The 22436-nt window shown below is 49.3% G+C and overlaps 2 protein-coding genes and 1 long non-coding RNA gene across 4 annotated transcripts in view; 1 reads left to right on the forward strand and 2 right to left on the reverse strand.

The window, feature by feature from the left end:
* The window catches only part of LOC114843023 (glutamate receptor ionotropic, NMDA 2D), a 69291-nt gene extending 64066 nt beyond the window's left edge, over nucleotides 1-5225 (reverse strand). Inside the window, exons 1-2 of one of the 2 annotated variants that reach the window (XM_029129205.3) lie at nucleotides 5069-5225; nucleotides 263-362 (exon numbers count right to left, since the gene is read on the reverse strand). In XM_029129205.3, the coding sequence (XP_028985038.1) occupies nucleotides 263-313 (51 nt within the window). In that variant the 5' untranslated portion in view covers nucleotides 314-362; nucleotides 5069-5225. The remainder of the gene's footprint in view (nucleotides 1-262; nucleotides 363-5068) is intronic. The other variant, XM_029129206.3, reaches the window with a different exon arrangement.
* Nucleotides 5226-8071: 2846 nt separating this feature from the next.
* On the reverse strand, nucleotides 8072-18840 carry si:dkeyp-69b9.3 (myocardin). The gene is made up of 16 exons (XM_029130461.3): nucleotides 18545-18840; nucleotides 17651-17796; nucleotides 16098-16151; nucleotides 15305-15360; nucleotides 14821-14887; nucleotides 13948-14061; nucleotides 13620-13816; nucleotides 13345-13485; nucleotides 12679-12847; nucleotides 12392-12572; nucleotides 12179-12323; nucleotides 11505-12095; nucleotides 11333-11431; nucleotides 11070-11207; nucleotides 10944-10998; nucleotides 8072-10857 (listed from the first exon to the last, which is right to left on the reverse strand). The coding sequence occupies exons 2-16, from the start codon at nucleotides 17703-17705 to the stop codon at nucleotides 10439-10441; spliced, it is 2481 nt and encodes an 826-aa protein (XP_028986294.1). The 5' UTR covers nucleotides 17706-17796; nucleotides 18545-18840; the 3' UTR covers nucleotides 8072-10438.
* Nucleotides 18841-19613: 773 nt separating this feature from the next.
* On the forward strand, nucleotides 19614-21909 carry LOC114843512 (uncharacterized). Its single transcript, XR_008692890.1, has 5 exons — nucleotides 19614-19970; nucleotides 20232-20263; nucleotides 20353-20546; nucleotides 21657-21743; nucleotides 21840-21909. It is a non-coding gene; the product is annotated as an uncharacterized LOC114843512 (long non-coding RNA).
* Nucleotides 21910-22436: the final 527 nt, after the last annotated feature.

A 22436-nucleotide genomic window follows, 5' to 3' on the forward strand; every position in this document is an offset into this window, starting at 1 on the left:
TCTTTTTACTGTCACACAGAGGGACAAATGATGTCCAACTCCGCTGCCACTGCTTCAAAGACGCACATGTCTTTTTAAAAAGCCCTGGGGCGCTGGTATTTAACATTAACACAAGACAGGTGCCATCTTGCTTTGAGGCGGCAGCCAGGCCTTACATATTTATGCATGCGATCTCATCTGCAGATGTACAATCACGTGTATACTGTAAGCCGCAAATGCATGGGGGTAGGTGGGTGTGTGTGTGTGTGTGGGTCTGTGCTACCGTGGCATAAATCACTGGAGCTGAGCAGGGGGCTGGTGCTGCTCTCTCCATCTGTCTCTGTCTGCAGGGGTGAGGTATTTTACACTGATGATATTGCCAACTGAAAGAGAGGAAAAGGGAAAAAGTGAGCCACCTTTGATTCACGCGAGATGGACAGAAAAAATATAAATGCTGTGATAGCAAAGGGCAGCGTGGGCAGACGGATGCACGGACGACTTTAGTTCACACTCTTTGCAAGGCGCGTTGCTGAATACCCAGGTTCTGCTCATCTGAAAGGGGCCCAATGGTCCGGCGCTGAGGACGAACACACCTGGAAGCTGGGGCTCACGTTACTTTAGTCACGTGAAACCGGCTCGGCCCGTTTGAGGGCAGCTGCATGTCCGCTGGTTACCTGCCCTCTGTCAATCTTGCAAACCTCCTCTCAACAGGATAAAACGAAGCAGTACAAGTCTTGGACAAACGCTTCCCCTTCAAGCTGTCAGACTATGGTGGGAAAGCGCGTTTCAAGCTGCTACAGAACATTCCGCTTGTTCGGCTGAAGTTTTCTTTTGGAGCAATACATTGAATTTCGAAATCGTTCAGAGACGGTACCTGAGCAGAGCATGCAGCCCATGCTACCTGTGGAGATTGCTACTGTACATCTTCGCTCTTTTGGTTTTGGTTCGGTCTGTCTCTCTATCACCCAGCTTTGACAGAAGCACCACTGGATACTTCTGCCTCCTCGGAGCAGCCTCCGCTCCAGCTACAGTAAACCCACATGGAACTCGGAGCTTAGTGGAAAAACAATTCAAAAGCTGGAATGGGTTTTAAGCTCCCATTTATGTCTCGTGTTGCAAACCCCATCCCTCCTATCAATTTGGATTAGAGCATCGGAGAGACTGAACGACAAAGACAGACAAGAGGCAGGACTGCTGACTTTTCTAGGTCTTCCATTGAAGGGGAAGGGGGTCATGCTCGGTTGGCCTGGTTGTTAAGGTAGAGGGAGCAGAGTGTCTCCTGACAGAAACCAGTGGCTTGCCACAGTGCAAGATTTGGTTCTGGGGCTCTGAGATTAGCTCAAGCATGGCAATCACTCCTTGGATGCATTCTGAAGGGCTTAGAGAGGCAGCCATAGAGCAGCAACACAACTGTGGAATGGGCAGAGACATGCCAGGATTCTTTTTTTCCCTTCTTCTGGCAACAGAGGACTGCATACAGTAGTAACACTGCCACAATTGCTGCAGGATGTCGCCTGGGGCTTAAGGGACGACTTCAACATTCGCAGGATCTGCTCATTTTTTCTTGCAGGGGGTTTGATGAGAGGATCAGCATCACCTTTATAACAAGCTGTTGGATTCCTTCCCGTCTCTTTAGTCAGCGCCGAGGCAACTGGCCACTTAATGTAGCACTGGAGTTCACGTGCGCGTGATACCAGTCATACTACTGGCACAGAAGCTGTTGCCATCTGTCTTAACTAGGGAAAGGTTCACTACTGGGAAATCTGACCGTCGATTAAGAAGTAGAAGCCGGCTGATTATGAGCACATGTGGCCCATGGAAACGTGCTAGCACAGACGACAGCCTTCCCGTGCGACAAGGTCAATCTAATCTGAGCGCCCCTGGTTGTAGTCACAGCATATGGAATAAAGATGCAGGGGGTCGTTCATCCCTATAGTCCGCCTACAACGCGTGTGACCTTGGAGGGATGAGAGTCCTTTTACCCTCATTAATATGGATGGAGTAGGCGAACACGCCTACCAGCTCAGCCCGGTTCTCTGCACACTAATGGAGGCAGCGGCCATGCACGCGTGTCTACTGTACATGCACATGCGCTCAAACAGGCAGCCAGACACACACAAGCATCTACTTCCCATTATTACAATGCTAGCGACTGGAGGCCAGGTTGGGCTGCGTTCCCCCGCAGTGTCTGGGGGAGCTGTCACCGACACTCTGCCTCAAACGAGTCGTTGCTAAAAAGTGCAGGTAGGACCCAGCGGGGCGCAGAACGACAGCGATGTAGCCTGGTACACATCCTGTGCTGGAACACGGCGCCGCGCTTTGCAGGCACACTTACAGCAGATACACACAAAGTCACAAAAGCGCTGGTGGCGCGGGCTTCCTTTTATCTGGTTTGGCTGTAATCTTGCTACGGGAACACAATAAAGCTCTGGAGGACAAATCCACAGTTCAGGTGCAGGTGGTTTAACGAAGTCAACAGTGGGGATTGGATGATTGCACCGTGGCCTGTGAGGAGTCCTGGACGAAAAAGGTTTTATTAGCCGACCGCGTCCACATGCTCAGTATGACAAAATATACAAGGCATCGGTTTACGGAATTTCTTGAAGGTCAGAAATATTCGGTGTGAAGCTGCTAAGTGGGATTAGCTCATACTAAATGCACACAGATGTGACATGTCAGGGCTGTCAAAACAATAACTACAGCAGCTACTGGTGCTAGACACTGACCAGCAGACAGGAAAACACAGTGAATGAGAGACGACAGAACACAAAATGATCCGGTTCGCAGACAAAACGCAGGAGTCTGTTAAACCCAACACACAGACGTCACTAATCATAAGTGACATGGTAGCGTTATTTGCTGAGTGGGTTGGATTTATTCTGAACCATCAACATCTGTCTCATTTCTCATTAAACTGTCTCTGTAGAAAATTGAGGCAGGCATTTGTGAAGGTGACCAACACCCTCAGTAACAGCAGCTGGCAGTGACATTTTCTGGGATAGGTTTTACAGTTTGAAGGTAAAGTCCAACGGTTTCTCGGCTGGGAAGGTTTCCATATGATCTCCAAACTAGAACAATTGAAAGGTCCAAAGTGTGAACAGTACCAGGTCCGAGCCATTGCCTTTTGCACAGGGTCAAATTCTGCACCACAAACTATTCACCTACTTTATAAACCATACAGCTGCACAGAATAAAGCTGCAAGTTGTATTATTGTCCCGAAGGTTGGTTTGGTAACAGCAAGCACACTTTTCATATTGAAATAAAAGGATCCACAAAGCTTCTTAAGTTGCTCTAGCTATTCTAATAAACCACTATAATAAAAGAAGATTTTCTATATTTAGCTCACACTTGGCCTACGGCGTGCGAGTGAGATTTTTAAAGATAGGAACACTTTGTGAGTACAAGACAATGCGTGAGCTGCAGAGTCATTTCAGGCTGATAAAATAAAAGAAGCTGTAGAAAACGATCAAATGAATCTTGAGACGTTTATATAATTAAAGAGCACATCTGTAGCAGAGGTCAGCGATCACGTAGAGATAAAGAATGTTCACATGGTTGATTTGACCAAACGCCACTTTGAGGGATTAGTGCTGTGGTTATGAAGTCGCCAATTAATAGAACACTAAACTCTAAAATACAGCTCAGTGTAGAAGCTGCATTGCTGACTGTGAGCAGGCTGCTGAGGCTCCCACTGTTGTACCAAAGGTCAGGCTAAACGCGCCTTTCATGACACCACGCCATAATGATGGTGCAGGCTTGACGACGGACCGCTTTTCTTCCTGCATCCTTTCCCAACTAAGCAGTCGCAAAACATCTGTGGTTAAGAAAAACCGTTGAGTTAAGACTTGTTGTGACGCTAATTAGGCCAATTAGCCTTCCCCATCTCACACGGTTTAAACAAAGACGAGCAGCAAGCTCCGCTCAGCTTACTGCAGCTTGATGTGTGCTGGAGCTGAAAATCTGCAGAGGCCTCTAGTTACACACACAGGCCTGCTTCAATAGTTTCAGGGCATCCTCCCTTCACAGGATAAGACTGCACCCTGCCACGTCTTTTAAAACACTCTCAGTAGGTCCCCTTAGCAAGATTTCAGCCCAGAAACATGGTTTGTGCAAGTCAGGCACAGAGGAGGTGAAAGTCCCACAACTGTAATTTCATGATTAGCAATGCTGAGGGCCACATTCCACTCCGGTCGCCTGTGCTGTGTGATAACAGATTTCACGAAGAGGTGAAAATGAACCTGTTCGATTCAGCTGGACGAAACTACACGGCAATTAGTTCTTCTGAATGGAGGAATAATTAATCGCTCCTCAACAACAGCCTCTACAGGAGCAGTGTTTCGCCAGTCGACCCACGTCTCTATCGGCCCTTTCTGTTCTTACACATCTGCCTGTTTAAAGTATTTACTGGTATTATAACACGTACAGTAACACACTGACATCCAGCCATCGTTATGTCGCCGTCTGCCTCTTGATGACAGATCAGCAAACAGAAAAGCACTAATATTTCCTTAGACTTCTGCAGCAGTTTCAGGGGGTGTCCACACTGGGGCCGTAAACATTTGGATCAAAACGAGCTTGTGGCCACTGAAGCACACATTTTACTATGAGCCTTTGTGTTGCCCGTCTAAAATAAAAACTTTCAAAAAAACATCTTTTTGGTCCTGGGGCTTTCCCTCATACTTTACTGTAGTAGCTGTTCTAAGACACCACAGGTCATTTATTTCTATCCTTTCTACAGCAGTGACTATGGAGAACCAAAACCGCCAAAATCAAATATAAATATATGTATTTATAGATATGTATTGTACCTATTTTTTTCTTTATTTGTTATATATATATATATATATATATATATATATATATATATATATATATATATATATATATATATATATCATTATATTTGATTATGGCGGTTTCAGTTCTCCATAAGTGACGACACCAACTTACAATCCATTTATCAACAGTGTAGAACAACGTAGCTAGCTTAAAACGTAAACAGACACACAATTTCCAATAAGTTTCTGCAAAGTTAACGCCTTCATTGTACATTAGTCGTATTAACGTGCATAAGCGTGTTTGAATTACCGTGATGCTGTTCCCGTTCTTGGTCAACGTATTAACGACTGGGCTGAAGTGGCCGACATGTTTAAACGGCCCACCTGTCGACTCAGACTGTACCAAGTGTCTGTGAGGAGGGGGGGCTGGAGAGAGGCCGTTGCTATTTTGCTGCTGTGGTTACGTTCAGTAGTGTCTTTTCTTTGTAGGATGTTTGTACCCAAACCATTAAAACATAAATAGTGTCAACGTATTGGTTATCTGTCAAGTTTTATTTTTAGGTTATTACTGTTTGTTTCTTACCTGTGGCTGTTATTGGTTTGACCACACATTTGTTTCCCTATACTGTATATTATTCAAGTGGACCATTTTATTTTATTCAGTGATGATGGTGATTTATGTTTGATGATATTTTCTCATTCTGAGTGGAATTAAAAAAAAAATTAATTTAAAGTCTGTTTTTAACTGCCTGCAAAGCTATTTTGATTTCTGGTGTCTCCTATAAGTAAATAGTGTTTATAGTAAAGCGATTATTTAATGGATTGTTCTTCACATGTTGTTGTTTGGTGCGAGGCCAGTTGCCTTTTTCCTGCCTCGTGCTGTAATGTTGGCTGCTTGTCACACAGCTACAGTAGCAGCTGAGAAATTACCGTCGCACGCGGCTTATAATTGCGGCGCAAACCTCTCCGAGGAGCGCCGCGGAAATCGAAGCGTAGTGACCTTCTGCCAGTGATCAAAGCCTACCTCGAGCAACCCTCCAAACAGCCCGGCTCAGGCCTGACCCCGGAGACAAAACACCAGCGCCGGGGAGACGGAGGGAGGCAGTCCACGCAGTGCATCGCACATCTCACCGAGAGCTTCCTGCTTTACATATGAAACGCACCTTTCTCCCTTTAATTCCCATGAAATCGTTCAGGAGGCATTTATTGCACGAGAGGGCGAGGAGGAAGTGATGTGGAACAGCCAGAGGGGCCATTACAGAAAATCCATCATTACACCCTGGTCACGGCTTTAGAATAATGGACCGTATTCACACAGACGTTTGTCCAACATTCAGGCAACTCCAGGTGCTGCAGTGGTGGGGTGTCTTATTTCATGTAGCAGGGAGAAGTATGATGATGAAATATGCTCAGGTGAAGTCAGGTAGGAATGAATTCATGTGTTAAACCACAGCACAGGGGGTTTTACTCGCAGGCAGGATTTTGCCGCTCTGGACCGTTGCAGTATCAACACAGCAGGTTTTGTTTGTGACGACAGTGGTGCTGGAAGTTGCTGTGCTCCTGATTGACCGGCTTTTGCCAGTTGGGAACTGGGTTTTGCGCGGGGATGAATCTTTTCCTTCATGGTGCTCTGACGTCTGGTTACAACTGGCTCAGAGACTCGCTCATTTTCCAAATCCTGTCGTGTGAAATTACACAAACCTGCCAGCAGCGAGTGCAATGGCTTTCAAGCCAGGTGGGAAGTCACGAAGGACAAGTCGAGCAATAGATTAAATCTTCCCAGCTGTCACTTTATCCACAGTCTGTCCAGACAGTCTTACAAACAAGTGTTACCACGCTGCCTCCATGTGCGTTTCTGTGAGATCCCGACTCCCTGGGGTTTCTGAGGAGTCAGATCTCCATCAACGTTTTCTCCAGCACAGCCCAGTGTCCTCATCTAACAAGCTGCACAGCATCTGTCCCGCCAACTGGACTTCCCAAATCATATTTCATTCACGTTTATCCCTTTAGTTGCAAATAGTAAGAAATCCGTCCAAGAAGAACAGCTCCACCGATGCTTCAGGACCCCATGATGAAATCTAATGAAATACTGGAGCCAGTGTTTGTTGCATGTGTTTCCCAATTTATACAGCGCGTTTTGTTTTTTGTTTGTTTGGTTTTTTTTGTATATGGACGTGATGAACACTTCACGTTTGTGCCTTCCATCCCTCTTGCATGTGCTTTTTCCTGCGGGGCCGCTGTACTCATCCACACAAGACAGCAGAGTCCGGAGAGGAAAAAGGAACAGCATCATCCCGCATTAAAGAGCAACATGAGTTGTTTGGCAAAACATCAGAGAGAAAAAAACATCCTGACTCATGCATCACATTCATGCGGATCCATTAAGCTGCTCTTCATTTGGAGACGCGGTTCATAGAAGGAGCAAAAACAAAAACATGGGAGATCATGAATTATACTAAAATACTAAATATGTAAAAGAAAAGCACTGCCACAACATTGGGCAGTGACGCTGATTTCCCCGTCTGCACTGCAGTTCTGCTCGGCCACCGTCAGCGCTCGCTTGATGTTTTGTTCAACGAAATCTCAAAGGTTTCATAGATTGTTGGTTTGTTCATGCAAACATGCAGAATAAAGCGTCCTTTCGCCATGTGCCAACGCCAGCTTCAACACTTCACCAGCAGTTGCTGTGACACTGATATCGGCAGCATTTACACCTTCCCCATGGTCGTCTTTAATTAAACAATAAAGAACTTTAATTAACATTGTTCCCAAAGTCGGGTTGGAACGTACTGCACCCCAGAGGTTCATCGCATTTACAAAGACAATTAACTACTGTAAAATGCTTTTCGTCTCTTTAAGCGCACAGCGGGTCCCAGTGTTTGCCTTGCGGCCGTACCTGTGTGCGTTTCCCCCTCCGTGCCCTTCGTTTGGCTGCTGACCCCTCGCTGCCCGTGGGTGTGAAGGTGTAAACGGCCGTCTGTCTGCTTGACAGCGATCCCGCCTCCCCTCAGCCCCCCAGGCGTCCAGAATTAGCCCATGTGGCTAATGAATGGGTGGATGGACCATACTAAACGTGGGTTTTCTGACAATATAATTGCATTTATTAGTTATTGTGATCATATTTAATGCGTGTAGTTTATCCAGAGTTTAACCTCCTACAACCCTGTGTTTCTATAACGATTTACCAGTCCGTCTTAATGATCTTCACTTCTCACTAATCGTCTTATGGTTTCTGAGTTCATTTGTTTATTGTATTTCTTTCTTTACGAGGCAGACGATTCATTTTTTCAACAAGTCACGTCAACGCCGCATAGAAAATCTATTAAGACTTTAATTTTCTCAAAGCTTTACAATACATTTTGAACAAGGGTCCATGCTGTTCGCATGAATACGTTTCATAATAAATAAAAGCAAACAAATTATATCACATTATCATATTATCCTGTCTCACCTTTTACAATAAGGCATTTTATAGCAGCAGAAGTGGCCAACAGAGTCTGAGAGTCTGAGTTACACAAAGCACCCCAGGTTCACAACCTGTCAGACCTGATCAGGTCAGTTTTTAAAACCAGAAATATTCAACTTGGGGTTGATTAAACCTGGTATAGTGCTTTGAGCGACTCTGCACCAGTGTCTGGAAATCAAATAAGAAACAAGGAATACACTGAGATGGCCCTAAAGCAGCCTAAGGCGGCAGCAGGAGGCGGCATCACGCTCTCCTGCCTATAAACTGCCTCTTTCATGCAGCAGGCAACATTTGTTGATCACTATGATTTTCATAGTGATCCATTCACATTAAACTGCATTTTTATGGTCTCTGTAGTAAATACTCATAAACATAAAGCCATGTTGTGCTGTGGGCCGGCTGATGCTCAGATACCGTCTGACGCTGATTTACCGTCAGGCAAAGAAACAGGCTGGCAGCAAACACGGCCAACGTGACAGCAACATACTGTCGTATGATCTCACACCTGCTGGTTTCTGTGATCTTCACACAAATCATTTAGCCCCTCCACGTTTTTGAAATAACGCGATCTAATTGGAGGCTTTCCAGTTAGTTACAATGCTTCCTAAATGAATGAGTCATTCGGAGCTCTCCACAATGATGGATGGGGCACGCAGCCAATTTGGGCCAGAGCATCATTTTATGTCCATGGAATCTTGCGCCTAAATTACATTTATCTGGCACAGCAGAGGTTAATGGCAGCTAACCTCTGTCAGATTTGTTTTCATTAATGGCCTTATGTTAAGTGGAGATAGAAATGGACCTAACTGACTTAAAGGATTGTGCAAACAAGTGATATGCGCGTCCCTCCTCCACCTGTGGCGCTGCACAGCATCTTCCTTTGCAGACGCCGTTGTTTTGTATATTGAAATGTGCAGCAGACATTTAATAATGTCAAATGATACATTTGTGGAATTCATTTCTACTAAGTGGGCAGGTGTGGCTGCGGCGTTGTTATAAATTGTGCTAATTCTGGCTTTGCGACTAGCAGGATAAGTAACAAGCTGCGAGCCAGACACAGCTGGGGGTTAATCAGGGAACAAAATGACCACCTGTTTTTGCGAAGCCGTGAGGAAACTCGTGTCTGATTGTTGCATTTTTATATGAACTATTTTTCGGAGGTTGCCTGATTGCTCTCCTGGAGGACGGCAACTTGAACAAGGTAATGTGATTGTTGTGATGATTACGCTGGATGACCACACTGGAGTCGATGCCCACCGGCACTGGGACCTGTCTGATCTGTCGCAGATCGACCACACACACACACACACAGACACACACACAAACACACAACTCAACTCAAGGAAATACCTACAAGTGCGTTAGGCGTCAGTGCTGTTAAATACACATGTGCGTGAGCGAAGACAAACAGAAGCAAGCTCGTGTCACACGTACTTGTACAGTACACGCTTGCACATAAACACATACACACACACACACACACAGCTTGATGTTGGCCTCTGCCAGCTTCCCCCCCCTCATGCCGACTGTGTGTCTGGCACCAGGGTTAAGGTCTGGAGCCACACACAGGCTGTGTGCTCTGTTTAGCTCCTACACACTCTAAATGGGCTTCATGAATGGCTGGGACCCGATGACTGAGTCAGCACCGGGGGCCGCACTTAACCCAGTCTGACAACAGGCTTTGGAGATAAGTCAGAACGGGCACACCAGCAGCGTGACAACATGTATGAATTAATATGCCACCAGGTTTCCTTTTGTTTTGCACTACAAACACGGCGCTGTGGAGTGTGTCAACTCACAACTGTTTGCCATTTCTGACTGAGCCCAAGTTTTTAAACAGCAGCCTGCAGTGTCTGCGTGTGCGTAGGGTGCATGTGTTTGCTGTCTCAATGCCCCACCATCTGATCTGATAGCTGCAGCAAATCCAGCTCTCAACGTTGTGTGGAGCCAGTGAGTCTGACAGCCAATCAGGGATGGATGGATGGATGGATGGATGGATGGATGGATGGATGGATGGATGGATGGATGGATGGATGGATGGATGGATGGATGGATGGATGGATGGATGGATGGATGGATGGAGACCTCTGCTAACGATTTGTGTCCTTACTGGGATGCATACGTACAATTTCAGCCATTCATAACCATTAGCACCTACAACGCTCACCTACTGTACATACAAAGAGTTACAAACAGATAAGTGCACACAGGTCTTCACCACTGCTCTATCATCAGATCCAACACTCGATTGACGTTCAGATCTGAATCCAGCCCGAAATCTGTCTCAACGAACGGCGCCTTGGGCGGGGTGAGCGGGCGCAGGCCGGACGTCAGCGTTTCCAGCCAGTCCGCGGCATCAAATGGCGCGGGGGCGCGCCGCTTCCGAGGCTTTCCCGTGCACGGCAGGGGGGAGGCGCACATGGGCGGCGGGGGCACAGCCGGGACCACCTGGCTGGGGTTTATTACAGCCGGAGAGGGAGGAAGCTCCAGCAGCAGCGAGGAGCACAGGGGCGACGGCAGGAAGCTGTCGTCCTCGCTGTGGTGCTGGGACGACTGGGCCTCAGCTTGAGGAGCGGGCGAGGGGCCGGGGGCGGAGTGCGCGGGGGATTTATGATCAGAGACACTGACAGTGCCTGCATGTGAGGATGTAAAAATGATTAGTCCCTGAAAGAAACATGACTCATTTAAGGTATGTTCGTCATAAGTTATGGCGACTCACCAGCACAACTAATAGGCTCATCTAGAATGTCATCGATGGACTGCCGAGGGTCCATCTGTAGCCGGGAGCAAGAAAACCCTTAGCTACTGTATGACGGTGCAAAGGAAGCCGTTAGCAGACGCTAACCTGTGCTTTCTGGATAGCCTCCTGCAGCTCCTCTTCCAAACTGCGAACGCTGGGCAAGGTCTGAACGGGACTCGCTGTAATCTGCACTGGCAGCTCGAAGTCCTGGCCAATCATGTCGCACGGTTGGCAGCAGAACACCTGATTAGACAGCGGGCTCAAATTAGCTGACAGGTGGCGACGAGAGAACACTACGTGCACCCTTGAAAACACCCGCGGCAGCGCGCCTCTACACATATAGCCTATGTATTGATTTTTGCGCTGACCTGAGTAAACAGGACCTCGGTTTGTCCGTCCACTTCCAACTTCCCTCTGGAGCATCCTGGATCCTGTTGCAGGAAAGGATGAAGGGATCCGCCACAGGACTGAGAAATGGTGAAATGCTATACGTTAGCAAACCAAACCCAGTAAGCTAATAGTTCAGCTGCCTGTCCTCACCTCGGCGCCGGCGTGTGCAGAGCGGTCCCGGGGCCTCCTCCTTATCCTCTCCCTCATCTCCAGCTCCACGCTCAGCTCCTGCTGCTGCTGCTGCTGCTGCTCGTTCTCGCTCCTCCAGGGAGCCCCACACTGCAGGGGCGAGGAGGACGACATGGGCAGGCTGGGGCTGGGGGTCCCCGAGGCGGTGCTGGCCGCCGCCAGGCGGTGGACGGCGCCGGACACGCCGCCCTGCTTGCCCGCCAGGCTGAGCGACGCGGCGCCCGCGAAGCCGCTCGGAGCGCCGTGCGTGATTCGGCTTGGAGCGTCGCTGAGAATCCCGTTAGGAATTCCCCTGTCCTGGATGTAGAGCTGTTGGTTCGGGCTGCTGCCGGGCGAGTCTGGGCCAGAGGCGGAGCTGGAGCCGGGGCTCTGGCTCGGCGGCAGCGAGGCACAGGGGGCCACGGGCTCCAGGCTGGTACCCAGCTGGCAGAGGGGAGCGGGGGGGAGGCACGCGTGCGGGAGCTGGAAGGGCCGGAGGCGCTGCAGCAGGGCAGGCTTGGTGCCGGAGACCGGAAGACCACGTTTACGCAGCTGTTGCCGCAACTCCGACACCTGAGGAGGGAAAAGCATTACAGGTGAAAGGAGGGTTTTTGGTCTTTCTAAGAGACACGCTCTGTCTTCGGCGGCTGGCATACTTTGAGATCGTCTAGGTTTGCCGGGAGAAGCTCAGGCTTGGACGCTGGGCTTGTTTCCACGTGCTTTGGGTCGGTTGTAGAAGGAGCAGGTTGAGGGTTCAGGGGCTTGGCTCCAGGGGACTTCACCAGGTCACCGTGATCGCCGCTGAAGGAACAACAGAGGAGTTAACCTTCTGATCAGCCAGAACTGTCAGCAGCAAAGTAAAGGCATACCTGGGTAGGACCTGGGCCTGCTGCTGGTTCTGCTGCCGGTTCTGCTGCTGCTGCTGCTGCTGCTGCTGCTGGTTCTGGAGGATTTGAAGCTGGAGGAAAACCTGCTGCTGCTTCAGGAGATGGGAATAGGCCGGGTCTAAAGTCTGGGTAGGGGTAGGGCTCTTCTGTTTGGCTCCGCCCCCTGTCAATAGATTAGTTTTGGAGCTTAGTTCACACGTGTTAACTTGACTGGACTAAGAATAAGAATGATTTGAGTCGTGTAAAACAGTGGAGCATCATGTTGGTACCTCCAGTCCCAGAGAGTCCTCTCTGGTCCGGAGGAATGTACTGGTGATACTTGAGCTTCCTCATTTTGGGTTTTGTGTCCCGCGGTTTCCGTGGGCGGGGGAGGTGGTTGAAGCTGAGGGAGGGGGGCAGGGAGGAGGAGGAGCACGTGGGGCTGGGAGGCCGAGCTGTCTGTGAAGTCAGACAGCAGCGAGACGTGTAGCCGTGATTTTAACAAACAGCGCGAAAGTGTCACGTTGACGCTGTCTGATGGCGTTTGCCCCGTGTCAAGGTTAAACTCTTAAACCTGTGGATGACGGCGCGTGGGCGCTGGCGTACAGTCACGCCGCCTGTGTGTGCATGCGTTAACCTACGGGGCAAATACTGCGCTACCCCACAAGTGCAAATTGACAGTAATGAATGCAGAGCAGCTTACAGCAGAACACTGTGTCTGACTAAACAGAGGGGTGACCATCCTGTTAGGTTAAACACCTCTAACAGTACGCTCTCATCTCTCGTGCTGTCCACCTGCTCTGAATTCGAAACTAGATGTCGTCTCTCGGCCTGTTACTACATTTTGCTCCGTGCATTTGTGGCTAAACAGTTTCACGCACGTGTCAACTACTATATGAGCCTAAACAAGAAGCCGTGAGGGCTTTATGTTCAAGCATGAACGAACCCCACGTTACCTTTGGCAGCAGAGGTGTGGTCTGAGAGGTCAGATACATCCCGTTCGGTCTCCCAGTTGTTGCCATGGAGTTTGACTCAGACAGTGTTACACTCATAGGTTGTCGGATGCCCTCGGTTGCCGGGAGCAACGCCAAACCAGACTGAAGGCAGAACATCAGATTATCAGAGTTGACATACAGAGCTATTTATACACTCACCAGTTGGTTAATATTTACATATAGGTAGGAACTGATTTAAGGGGAATTAAAACTAAATCTCTGAGTTCTGTCCTCACCTGAGCGTGGCTGGAACTGAGGTCGAGGGCTGGTCCGATACCTGAGAAGTCACTCAGTAACTGGTCGCCAGAGAGCCCGGGGAGAGAGGCGAAGCCCGGTGATTGGTGGACGCCATGATGCTCAGTGGGCGAGGAGGAGGAGCAGGATGAGATGTCATCTTCGAAGACATCAGCTGACACGGGGAAAGGCGCAGGACCTGAGGAGAAGAGAAGGAGGTAAGGTCAGACGAGCGTGTGTGTGTGTGTGTGTGTGTGTGTGTGTGTGTGTGTGTGTGTGTGTGTGTGTGTGTGTGTGTGTGTGTGTGTGTGCGTGCGTGTGTTGACTCACAGCTCTCCGGGGGCAGCGTGTGCTCGTGCTGTTGTTCCACCGGTCCGGGCAGACGCTGGAGGTCCTGTGCCTGGCATGTCTTCTTCTGCCTCTGGGCGCCACACACAGTCCTCTCTGCGGGGGGGGGGAGAACGAGGGAGGAAAGATGCAGATAAGTGGAGGGAAGGAGACAGATGGGCAATCAGCAGAGAGAGAGAACAGGAGAGAAGGGGGAAAGGGAGAGAGAGAAGCAACAGGCTTTCAGAACATATGTGCTGTGAGCATGCAAGGAAGTGTTGCCATAGGCGATAGCTCCCAATTCAAAGCAGCAGCGGATTCATATAGTAAGCCCTCCTGCCAACAGGGAGATGTATTCACATTTACACAACATTTAACGAGAGCACAAAGGGGCTGTTTAGGAGCTCAGGAAGCCAGAAATTGAAATATCACTCTATTCAAATGAAAAGAAAGGTTAGAGGGTGTGGAGAGGTGGAGGAGAGATAAGCAGAGATGAGAGAGATGTCAGCAGCGGAGGAAAAAGATGACTCTGATCTGTGGATGTGCCAGTTTATCATGTGCTGTCGATCACTGATATGTTCCCGGGCTGCTTAAAATGCCCGTTTACGCCGCACGACAAGGTCACACATCCATTTAACCGACAGCTGATGAAGAACTGAGCCCACTGTCAGATTTACACGCTTCATTTATGTGCACTGTAAGAAGTGTGTGTGTGTGTGGGGGGGGGGGGGGGGGGGGGGGGGGGGGGGGGGGGGGGCATGATCAAATCCCACCAAAGACGAATGGGAGACGGTCGGCTGCGTTGCCGTGTGCTTTGCCGGGTGCATACACAATGAGGGGGGGGGGGGGCAGACATGGAGGCGAGCAGGGCTTCACCTGGTGCAGTGGCAGCGTTCACGCCACTAGAGGGCAACTTCTGAGCGGCACCGTCGTCGGTGAGACGCTGCATCGGGAAACAGCGGGTCAAACCAGCAACCAGGGCTCAGTTACACACACACACACACACACACACACACACACACACACACACACACACACAAAAACAATCTGCCCACAAGTATTTAAAGATCAAACAGAAATTAGTTCACACCTTTACAATCTAATTTGGACCTTTGTGCTGCAAAGACTTTCTATTCACACAAAGATCCATCTTATGCCTCCAGGTCAAACTACACGTATGTCTCACAATGTATAATTCATGAACTTTGTATAAGTGTATATAAGTAGTTCATAGAGAGAAATGCGATGTGAAGAACCGTGGCCTCTCTGGATTCTCCTCCAGTCTCTACGTGGCCGCTTGGCTTTTATTGTATTAAGTTCAATATTTGATGTGTAATGTGCAAAAAGCAGAGCTACTCACCAGAGCTTCACTCTGGTCTTTCTCTGCTTTTTGAGCAGGACTGCTAGATTTCAAGCCTAAGGAGAGAGAGAGAGGAGGATCATTATGAGATGAAATAGGAGTTTGTTTTTCGACCCGCGCTCTCCTGCTGGCGCGCTGGGTTTTTCAGAGAGGACGAGCAGGGCGTCAACAACGCTCTGAGGCCTCATCTCGGCCCTGGAACTTCCAGCACGGAGCATCTCTGCTCATTCGTGCTGGCAGGCTTCAGGATGCAGCCTCCTCCGGCCCCAGACAGTGGAGGAGAAGGGAAGCAGGGTGCGCTGCGTTTCTGCTCTAAACTCTGCACAGTGATCAGCAGCTGTTATCACACGCGTAAGTGCGTATTTAACATCTGGTAACGTGTCAAAAGTGGCACCGTTTTCTGTTTCGCTGCGGTTAAAAGGCGCAGGTTCTCGGGTCACGGAAGAATCTGCGTTTGTGGTTTTGTGCAGAGTTAAAGTGACAGAACTCGAGGCGGTTGGCGCTTTTAAATTGTGCTTCTATGCTACAATTATTGGGCTATAATATAACATCAAATAGGTGCTCAACCACCCGAGGTCGTAAAATGCATAATAGTTCTGAAGTTAAACTCCAAAAGTGAAATCAATCTAACTTAAAGGACAGTCAATCTAGTGAAACCCACTGCAACATGTATTAATCGATAGACAGCTGCCTTTCAGAGAGAAGCAGTGACGTGAGGATTATTAATATGAAATCCAACCTGCAGTCATGTGCCGATGGATCAATCACAATGTTATGATTCACAAATACTAACCAGGGTCGGCATTGATTTCGCTCTGCCGTCGGTTCTGAATCCTCAGCTGCAGGACTGAAAGACAAGCAGAGCAGAGATTAAAGCACGATGACGCGTTACGAGCTCCGCTGACGGGACAGCGGCCGAGCACGAGCTCCTGAAGGACAAATGACAGTCAGCTGAGAGGCAGATGGGGCTCAGGCAACGCAGGACGGCCGGACGCCTGCTAAAGCGTCGCCCCGTGACTCGTCGATCACGGGTCTCCGTGCATTCACAGCAACGCCCCCATTTGCACCCAACACAAAGACAGGCAGGTGAGGGAGCAGGATCTGATGCATTGGGGCGAGTTTTAAGGCCCGAGGGACCCGATGAGGAGAGCGAGGGCTGCATGAGAGCCCAGTAACTATTTATCTCTCACTGTGTCTATTTCTGTTGGTCCCATCCCCCCCGTCAGCTGTCCGCTCTCTCCGCAGGCCTCTCATACATCCCCGAGTCCTCACGTCATCCTCGTCCGTGCTAACTATACTCTTCCTGCTCTCCTGCCAGCTGCAGACAAAAAGCTCCGCATCCCAGGAAGCTTCAAAGCCGGGCTCTGTGCGCAGGGTGAGACCCCCGTGTGCTGCCTTCAGGCTCCAGGCTGCGCTACCGCACACCGGGCCCCGGTGCATGCGTGATGCGGCGCGGGGCAGCTGTCCCACAGACTCCCGTTTTCCAGCAGGTGCTGCGACACCTCGGGGACCGGCGCTGTGTCGTCTCCTCGCCTTTCTGTTTCACCAGCCGTTTACGACAGCTGCCCGCGAACGCAACAGCAGCTACGACCACTTGTAGGAAAGCTTGTATTATTCATCAGTGGCAAAGTTGTTTGTTATTTAGGGCGGCAATATATTATTAATACGAGACTTTGTCGCACTCTGTAATAACTCACAGACTTAATTTCGGCCTTTATTAGTTGTTTTATCACCAAGATATAAAGAGACTTTCAGACTTTCGCACTGAATAAGCTGCGATTGATGATCATCATTCCCATTATCACAATCATATTAATATTTTTGTTTTCAACTTCTGCATCTTAAATTTGAAAAGAACGTCATGTCACCCACAAACAGTCTGCAAACCATATCCTCAACTGTATCAATCACCAGGAGTGCATTCGTTGATGGCATCTCAAAAGTCATAATAATATATTATTAGCATTATTACTATTTACTAAAGTTGGAACTTGTGCCGATGCTCCATGTTAATGGTCCAGCATGTTTTATTAACCAGACCATGTTGTCACTCAGTAACATGCAGAGCTCATTAGCTTCACTCGCCGACGTCCCCCCATCTGCACAACACATTTCAGTCTGCGGCTCGCAATCACAAAATCCATTCAGCGTGATCAATGCATTCGCTCTATCGATCCCACCGCAGACACGCTGACGTAACCTTCACGCTGCGCCTCCACGCATTGATGCGATTGATGCTAATGTTTGCCACGTGCGCCTGAAGCGTGAAGTCACCCTTGTGGGAGAATGACCCCCTCCCCCCGACCCCCCGTTAATTGGCCTGAGCCGAGACCCCGGGATCCTCACCTGAGCGGAACTTGTTCCGGATGAATAGCGACCTCTCGGAGGCCAGGAGCGTCATGGTGGAGGGGGGGGGAATGGAGCAGAGAGAAAGAGGAAAGTCCTGGTGTCGGTCCACCAGGGGGATTGGACCCCTCTCCTTCTGTCTCGTACTGTGGGGAGCGCAGGGAAGCCGAGGAAGCATAAGAGCGGGGGGGTAAGAGAGACAGATGCTTGTTAATTCACTGATCGACACAAACTGATATTGATAGAGGCACACAAGGCGCAGCGGAGATAGATTGAGGGGAAATAGAGACAGAAAGCCTCTCAGGCCCACAGGCAGACTGAGCTGATCTGGCAACGGCGGCCTCCCCACAGACAGCCTGTCATAGTCACACAGACAGTCACAGAGGCCCACCCGCAGAGACAGCGCTAACGACAGGGAGAATCAACCAGACACGGCAGCTTTTACAGCGACGGCGGTGGTGGTGGTGGGGGGGGGGGGGGGGGGGGGGGGGGGGATTGGGGGGCGGCCACAGAGAGGCCGCCCCCGAGAATCTACATGAGCCGCATCAGTGCACACACACACACACACACACACACACACACACACACGCAACCTATTAACAATATTGATCTGAACCGGCCGGCCACGGAGCACCCAGAGGAAGCCGCTACCAACACACACTCTGGAAGTGCTGATGTCATGAATACTAAAGCACCAGCGCCCAGAAATGCACACACCTCACTTGTTTACAGTGGGCAGAGTCCAGAGCAACGCTCAGTCATTAATGCAATCAAACAGCAGGCAATTGATTGAGATTTCTTGTCCGGAGCAGGCGTTGTCTCACAGCAGGGCGCCGCAGAGAGCGCTGAAAACACGGGCGGAATAAAAGCAGGAGAATGAAAGAGAATACTTACAGGAAAAGAAAGAATTGAGTCCCTCAGGGAACGTGGAAGTGGATTTAAGATTAAATTGAGAGAGGTGCGAGATGGCAGGAGCGAAGGAACGAAAGAACTTTGTGGTGTGTTTAATGAAGATTTCTTTCTTTCATGTTTCTTTTTTTTCTTTGTTTCCAACTCTTCTCAGGTTTTTCCGATCTTAGTTCCTAAAGGTGAAACGCGGGGAGAAGTCGGATCCGTGCAACTCACCCTCTCCACCTCGGCGTCGCTCTCTCTGCCCCTCTCCCCGTCCGCCCCAAAGCATCCTGGATCCTTGGTGCCAACTGTGAGCGACTGTCAAACGCTCCCCCTTCGCGTGGCCTGCTCTCCCCCCTCCCCCCCCCCCTCCCTCCCCTACAGCAGCCACTCACTCACCCCTGACATCTGCTGACTGACTGATCGAGGGGCAGATTCAAACAATAAGCACTTTTGCGCTTGTTCGGACGTGGCGCGGGTGGAAAGAAAGCAGATTCACTGATGATTTGAGTCTCACTGTCAGCAGCTGAGCAGCAGCATAAATATATGATGAATGGAAAAGTGAGAACAGGCAGCGAGTGTAAGTGGAGTTCTGGAGTCGTGTACTGCAGCGGGGCTGCAGGCTCCTGTGCTCCCGCCGGGACACCCTCTAAAAGTGATTTAGTAGAGTCTGCAACACATACGTGTGTGTGTGTACATGTGACTGTACGTGTGTGTGAGCCAGAGACAAGCAGAAGCTGCTAAAAGTCAAAGGTCAATGTTCACAGTATCAGCGCCAGCTCACCTGAGTTTCACCCCAAGCCTCCAGAACGACGCAGGTGAACATGTGTGTGTGTGTGTGTGTGTGTGTGTGTGTGTGTGTGTGTGTGTGTGTGTGTGTGTGTGTGTGTGTGTGTGTGTGTGTGTGTGTGTGAGCCTGGGGGGGGTGGTGAGGTTGTAGCTGAGCACCTGTTCCATCGGTTTGACAGACAGGCCAGTGTGTGCTGGTTCAGCAGGTCATGGAGAGGGGGAGGGAGGGGGGACACAGCGGAGGGAGGCAGGAGGGGTGAGGGTGAGAGGGAGGGAGGCCGGGAGCTGCACCACGAGGGTGGGAAGACTGTAGCACGAGGACAGAAAGAGGGCTGGAGCCCGGAGGAAGCAGAGAAAAAAAACGAGGCGGCTGCTGCCTGTTTATCAGATGTGGAGAGAAAACCTGGTGACGTCGGGCTCCAGCGATCGGAGCACGCCGAGCCCAGATAGCGCCGCACGGGGCCAATTACGGTTGCCATGGAACAAAACAGAGAAACTAATGGAAGCCGGAATGAATGCGAGTCTTAATCCAGGCCGCGACTGCAGACAGACGGCTCTTTCGGGTTCTATTTGCTCTGCGACGCCTGTGTTTCTCCTCATTTTAATGCCTGACCTTTGACAGCGTCCCTCCTCCTGCCCTGTAAATGCATTTACAAACACACACACACACACACACACACACACACACACACACACACACACACACACACACACACACACACACACACACACACACACACACACACTGCCCTGCTTGCATGACACATTATTGTAGGAAAGGTGATGTAATTGCTTTTTCCTCTGGTTGCCCACACAGTCGTGTCTCCCCTCTGATTAACACCTGTTACTCTCCTTCTTTTCTTCCCCCCTCTCTCCCCCTCTCTCCCCCTCTCTCTCTCAGATACACAGAGTGTTAATCCAGCGCTGTGTCTGGTGAGCGAGGAGTCCTGCACGCTGCTAACGCCCCCCTGTAAAATATCATATTTCCCTGTGTAATTCTGGGCTCACTCTTCTGTCCACAGGCTGAAACGACCCTTCATCATTATCAACGGGCTAAAACAGAACGCAGCCGCGCTCGACGACACAAACGTGCTCCGTGTGTACGAATTTGACATTTGTGCTAAAACTGCTGCATGTGCACAGCTCGAGTGAGGAATGGGCCTTTCACCTTCACCATTTGCCGGCAGAGAGAAGGAGCTGCGGCTGCATCGCAGGGGTAAGTGCGCCCCCTCATGGCCCGCGTGTGCAACGACAGGCAGGCGTCAGCGGCGGAACGGATCACCCACGGTTAGTTGAGCTTTCCATCATCGCGGCTCTTAGTGGCAGTAGCAGGGCGCGTGTGACGCAACAGAGCAGATACACAACAAACATATCAAAGTGCCGAATTCATCAAAGAGCATAAGAAGCTGAGACGTCTCGGTGTAACACACTTCATTACATCGGCTGCACACACACACACACACACACACACACACCCATGATCACTGGCTCTATTCGGGTCCCTTTCTCCACTCCTCCTCTACCTTTATCACTTCAATCACTTGGCGATGTGCCGTGTGCCACTCACAAGGCCTGCTGCCTGTTACACACACACACACACACACACACACACACACACACACACACACACACACACACACATACAGAGGCAGATTTCAAGCACATATACTCTGTCCGTCATCCATCTGTGTCCGTCAGTCACCGCACTTTGAAGCTCGGCGCAGCCTGGACGGATACCAACCCTGCACCACACACACACACACACACACACACACACACACACACACACACACACTCGTCTCCAGCTGGGCTGCTGATCTTATAACTCAGCCGGTTGAATATTCATCATCATCATGCACTAAGGACCTTGTAGGCTCAGCAATGCAACAGCCCAGTGGTGTCAATTAGGAGAACTGAATCAGTTTTCTGTCAATTTATTCTTTTTTTCCCTGACAGAACAGCATTGATTTAATGACCCAACCCTCACAATGACCTTAACAATATGTACGCAGCACTTCAATGAGCTACTAAAACACAAAAGATTAGGATCACTTGTTAATTAAGGGACCTTCTTTTGTGGCACCGCGGAGGAAGGGCATTCTTTAAGCACACATAAGAAATTAAGATCCAGTTGATGACATTCCCCAGCAGTTCATTAAATGATCAGAGAGATAAAATCCCTTGCTGGATTTAACATACGCGGCATCCAAGGAGAGAATATAGCGAGACAGTCAGTTGTTGACGAAATAACAGCATCAGAATGTCGTTTGGTGAAATCCCTGGAGAGCGTGTATCAGATAATACACTGAGCGTGTTTGATTTACAGTAACACACCGCCGCTGATATATCACATGGCAACAAGTGGAGAGAAGCTTCTGGAAGTGCTGATCCAGAGCTTTCAGATGACACCTCTGTGAGTGAAGACACACAAAAACAAGTTCAGGTAAAAACACTTTGACTGTAAATGTAGTCTTGTTTCTTATATTTTCAACTGTTTCTGTGTTTACAGAAATTGAGAGACTTGAAACACCTGACTATCAAAATTGTGCCGAATAAAACCTTTTTTTACAGTCTCCTGATCCGTTGTTGTGCTTTTGGGTTTCTCAGTTTTATTCAGTGTTTTATACTTGATGAATATTAAAACCCTAAAAGTGGAGCAAGACAGTTTTAAGGCTGCTAAACAGGCACAAACATTGTATCAAGTGTAATACAAACAGAATAATAATCAGTCCAGGTGGAGTCTACCAGCAGATGAAGTGTTTCTACTCCGCAATAAAACATTCAGTAAAACTGTAAAAGCAGCCCACAGAGGATGTTTGTTACCTTTGCTCGCATCCTCCGTCCTTGCACTGACCCTCTGTCATAATGAATCTGGGGAAGGAAAACAAAATCGAGCTCAACACAGACCTCTCAATATGCCAAAGCATCTATCAGCACAATAGTGAGTATAGAAAAGAGGAATGGAGCGGCCATGAGGATCCAGGCAGGTCATTTGGCCATACAGCATTTAATAACTTATCTCGGGCTTAGCTCTGTTGGGCCCTGTGGCTTAAATGGAGCAGAAAATTGAAAGAGTGCAAAAAATAGTGGACTGTCTTACAAACTC

The sequence above is a fragment of the Betta splendens genome, chromosome 16 (assembly GCF_900634795.4).
Source record: "Betta splendens chromosome 16, fBetSpl5.4, whole genome shotgun sequence".
Taxonomy (NCBI): Eukaryota; Metazoa; Chordata; class Actinopteri; order Anabantiformes; family Osphronemidae; genus Betta; species Betta splendens.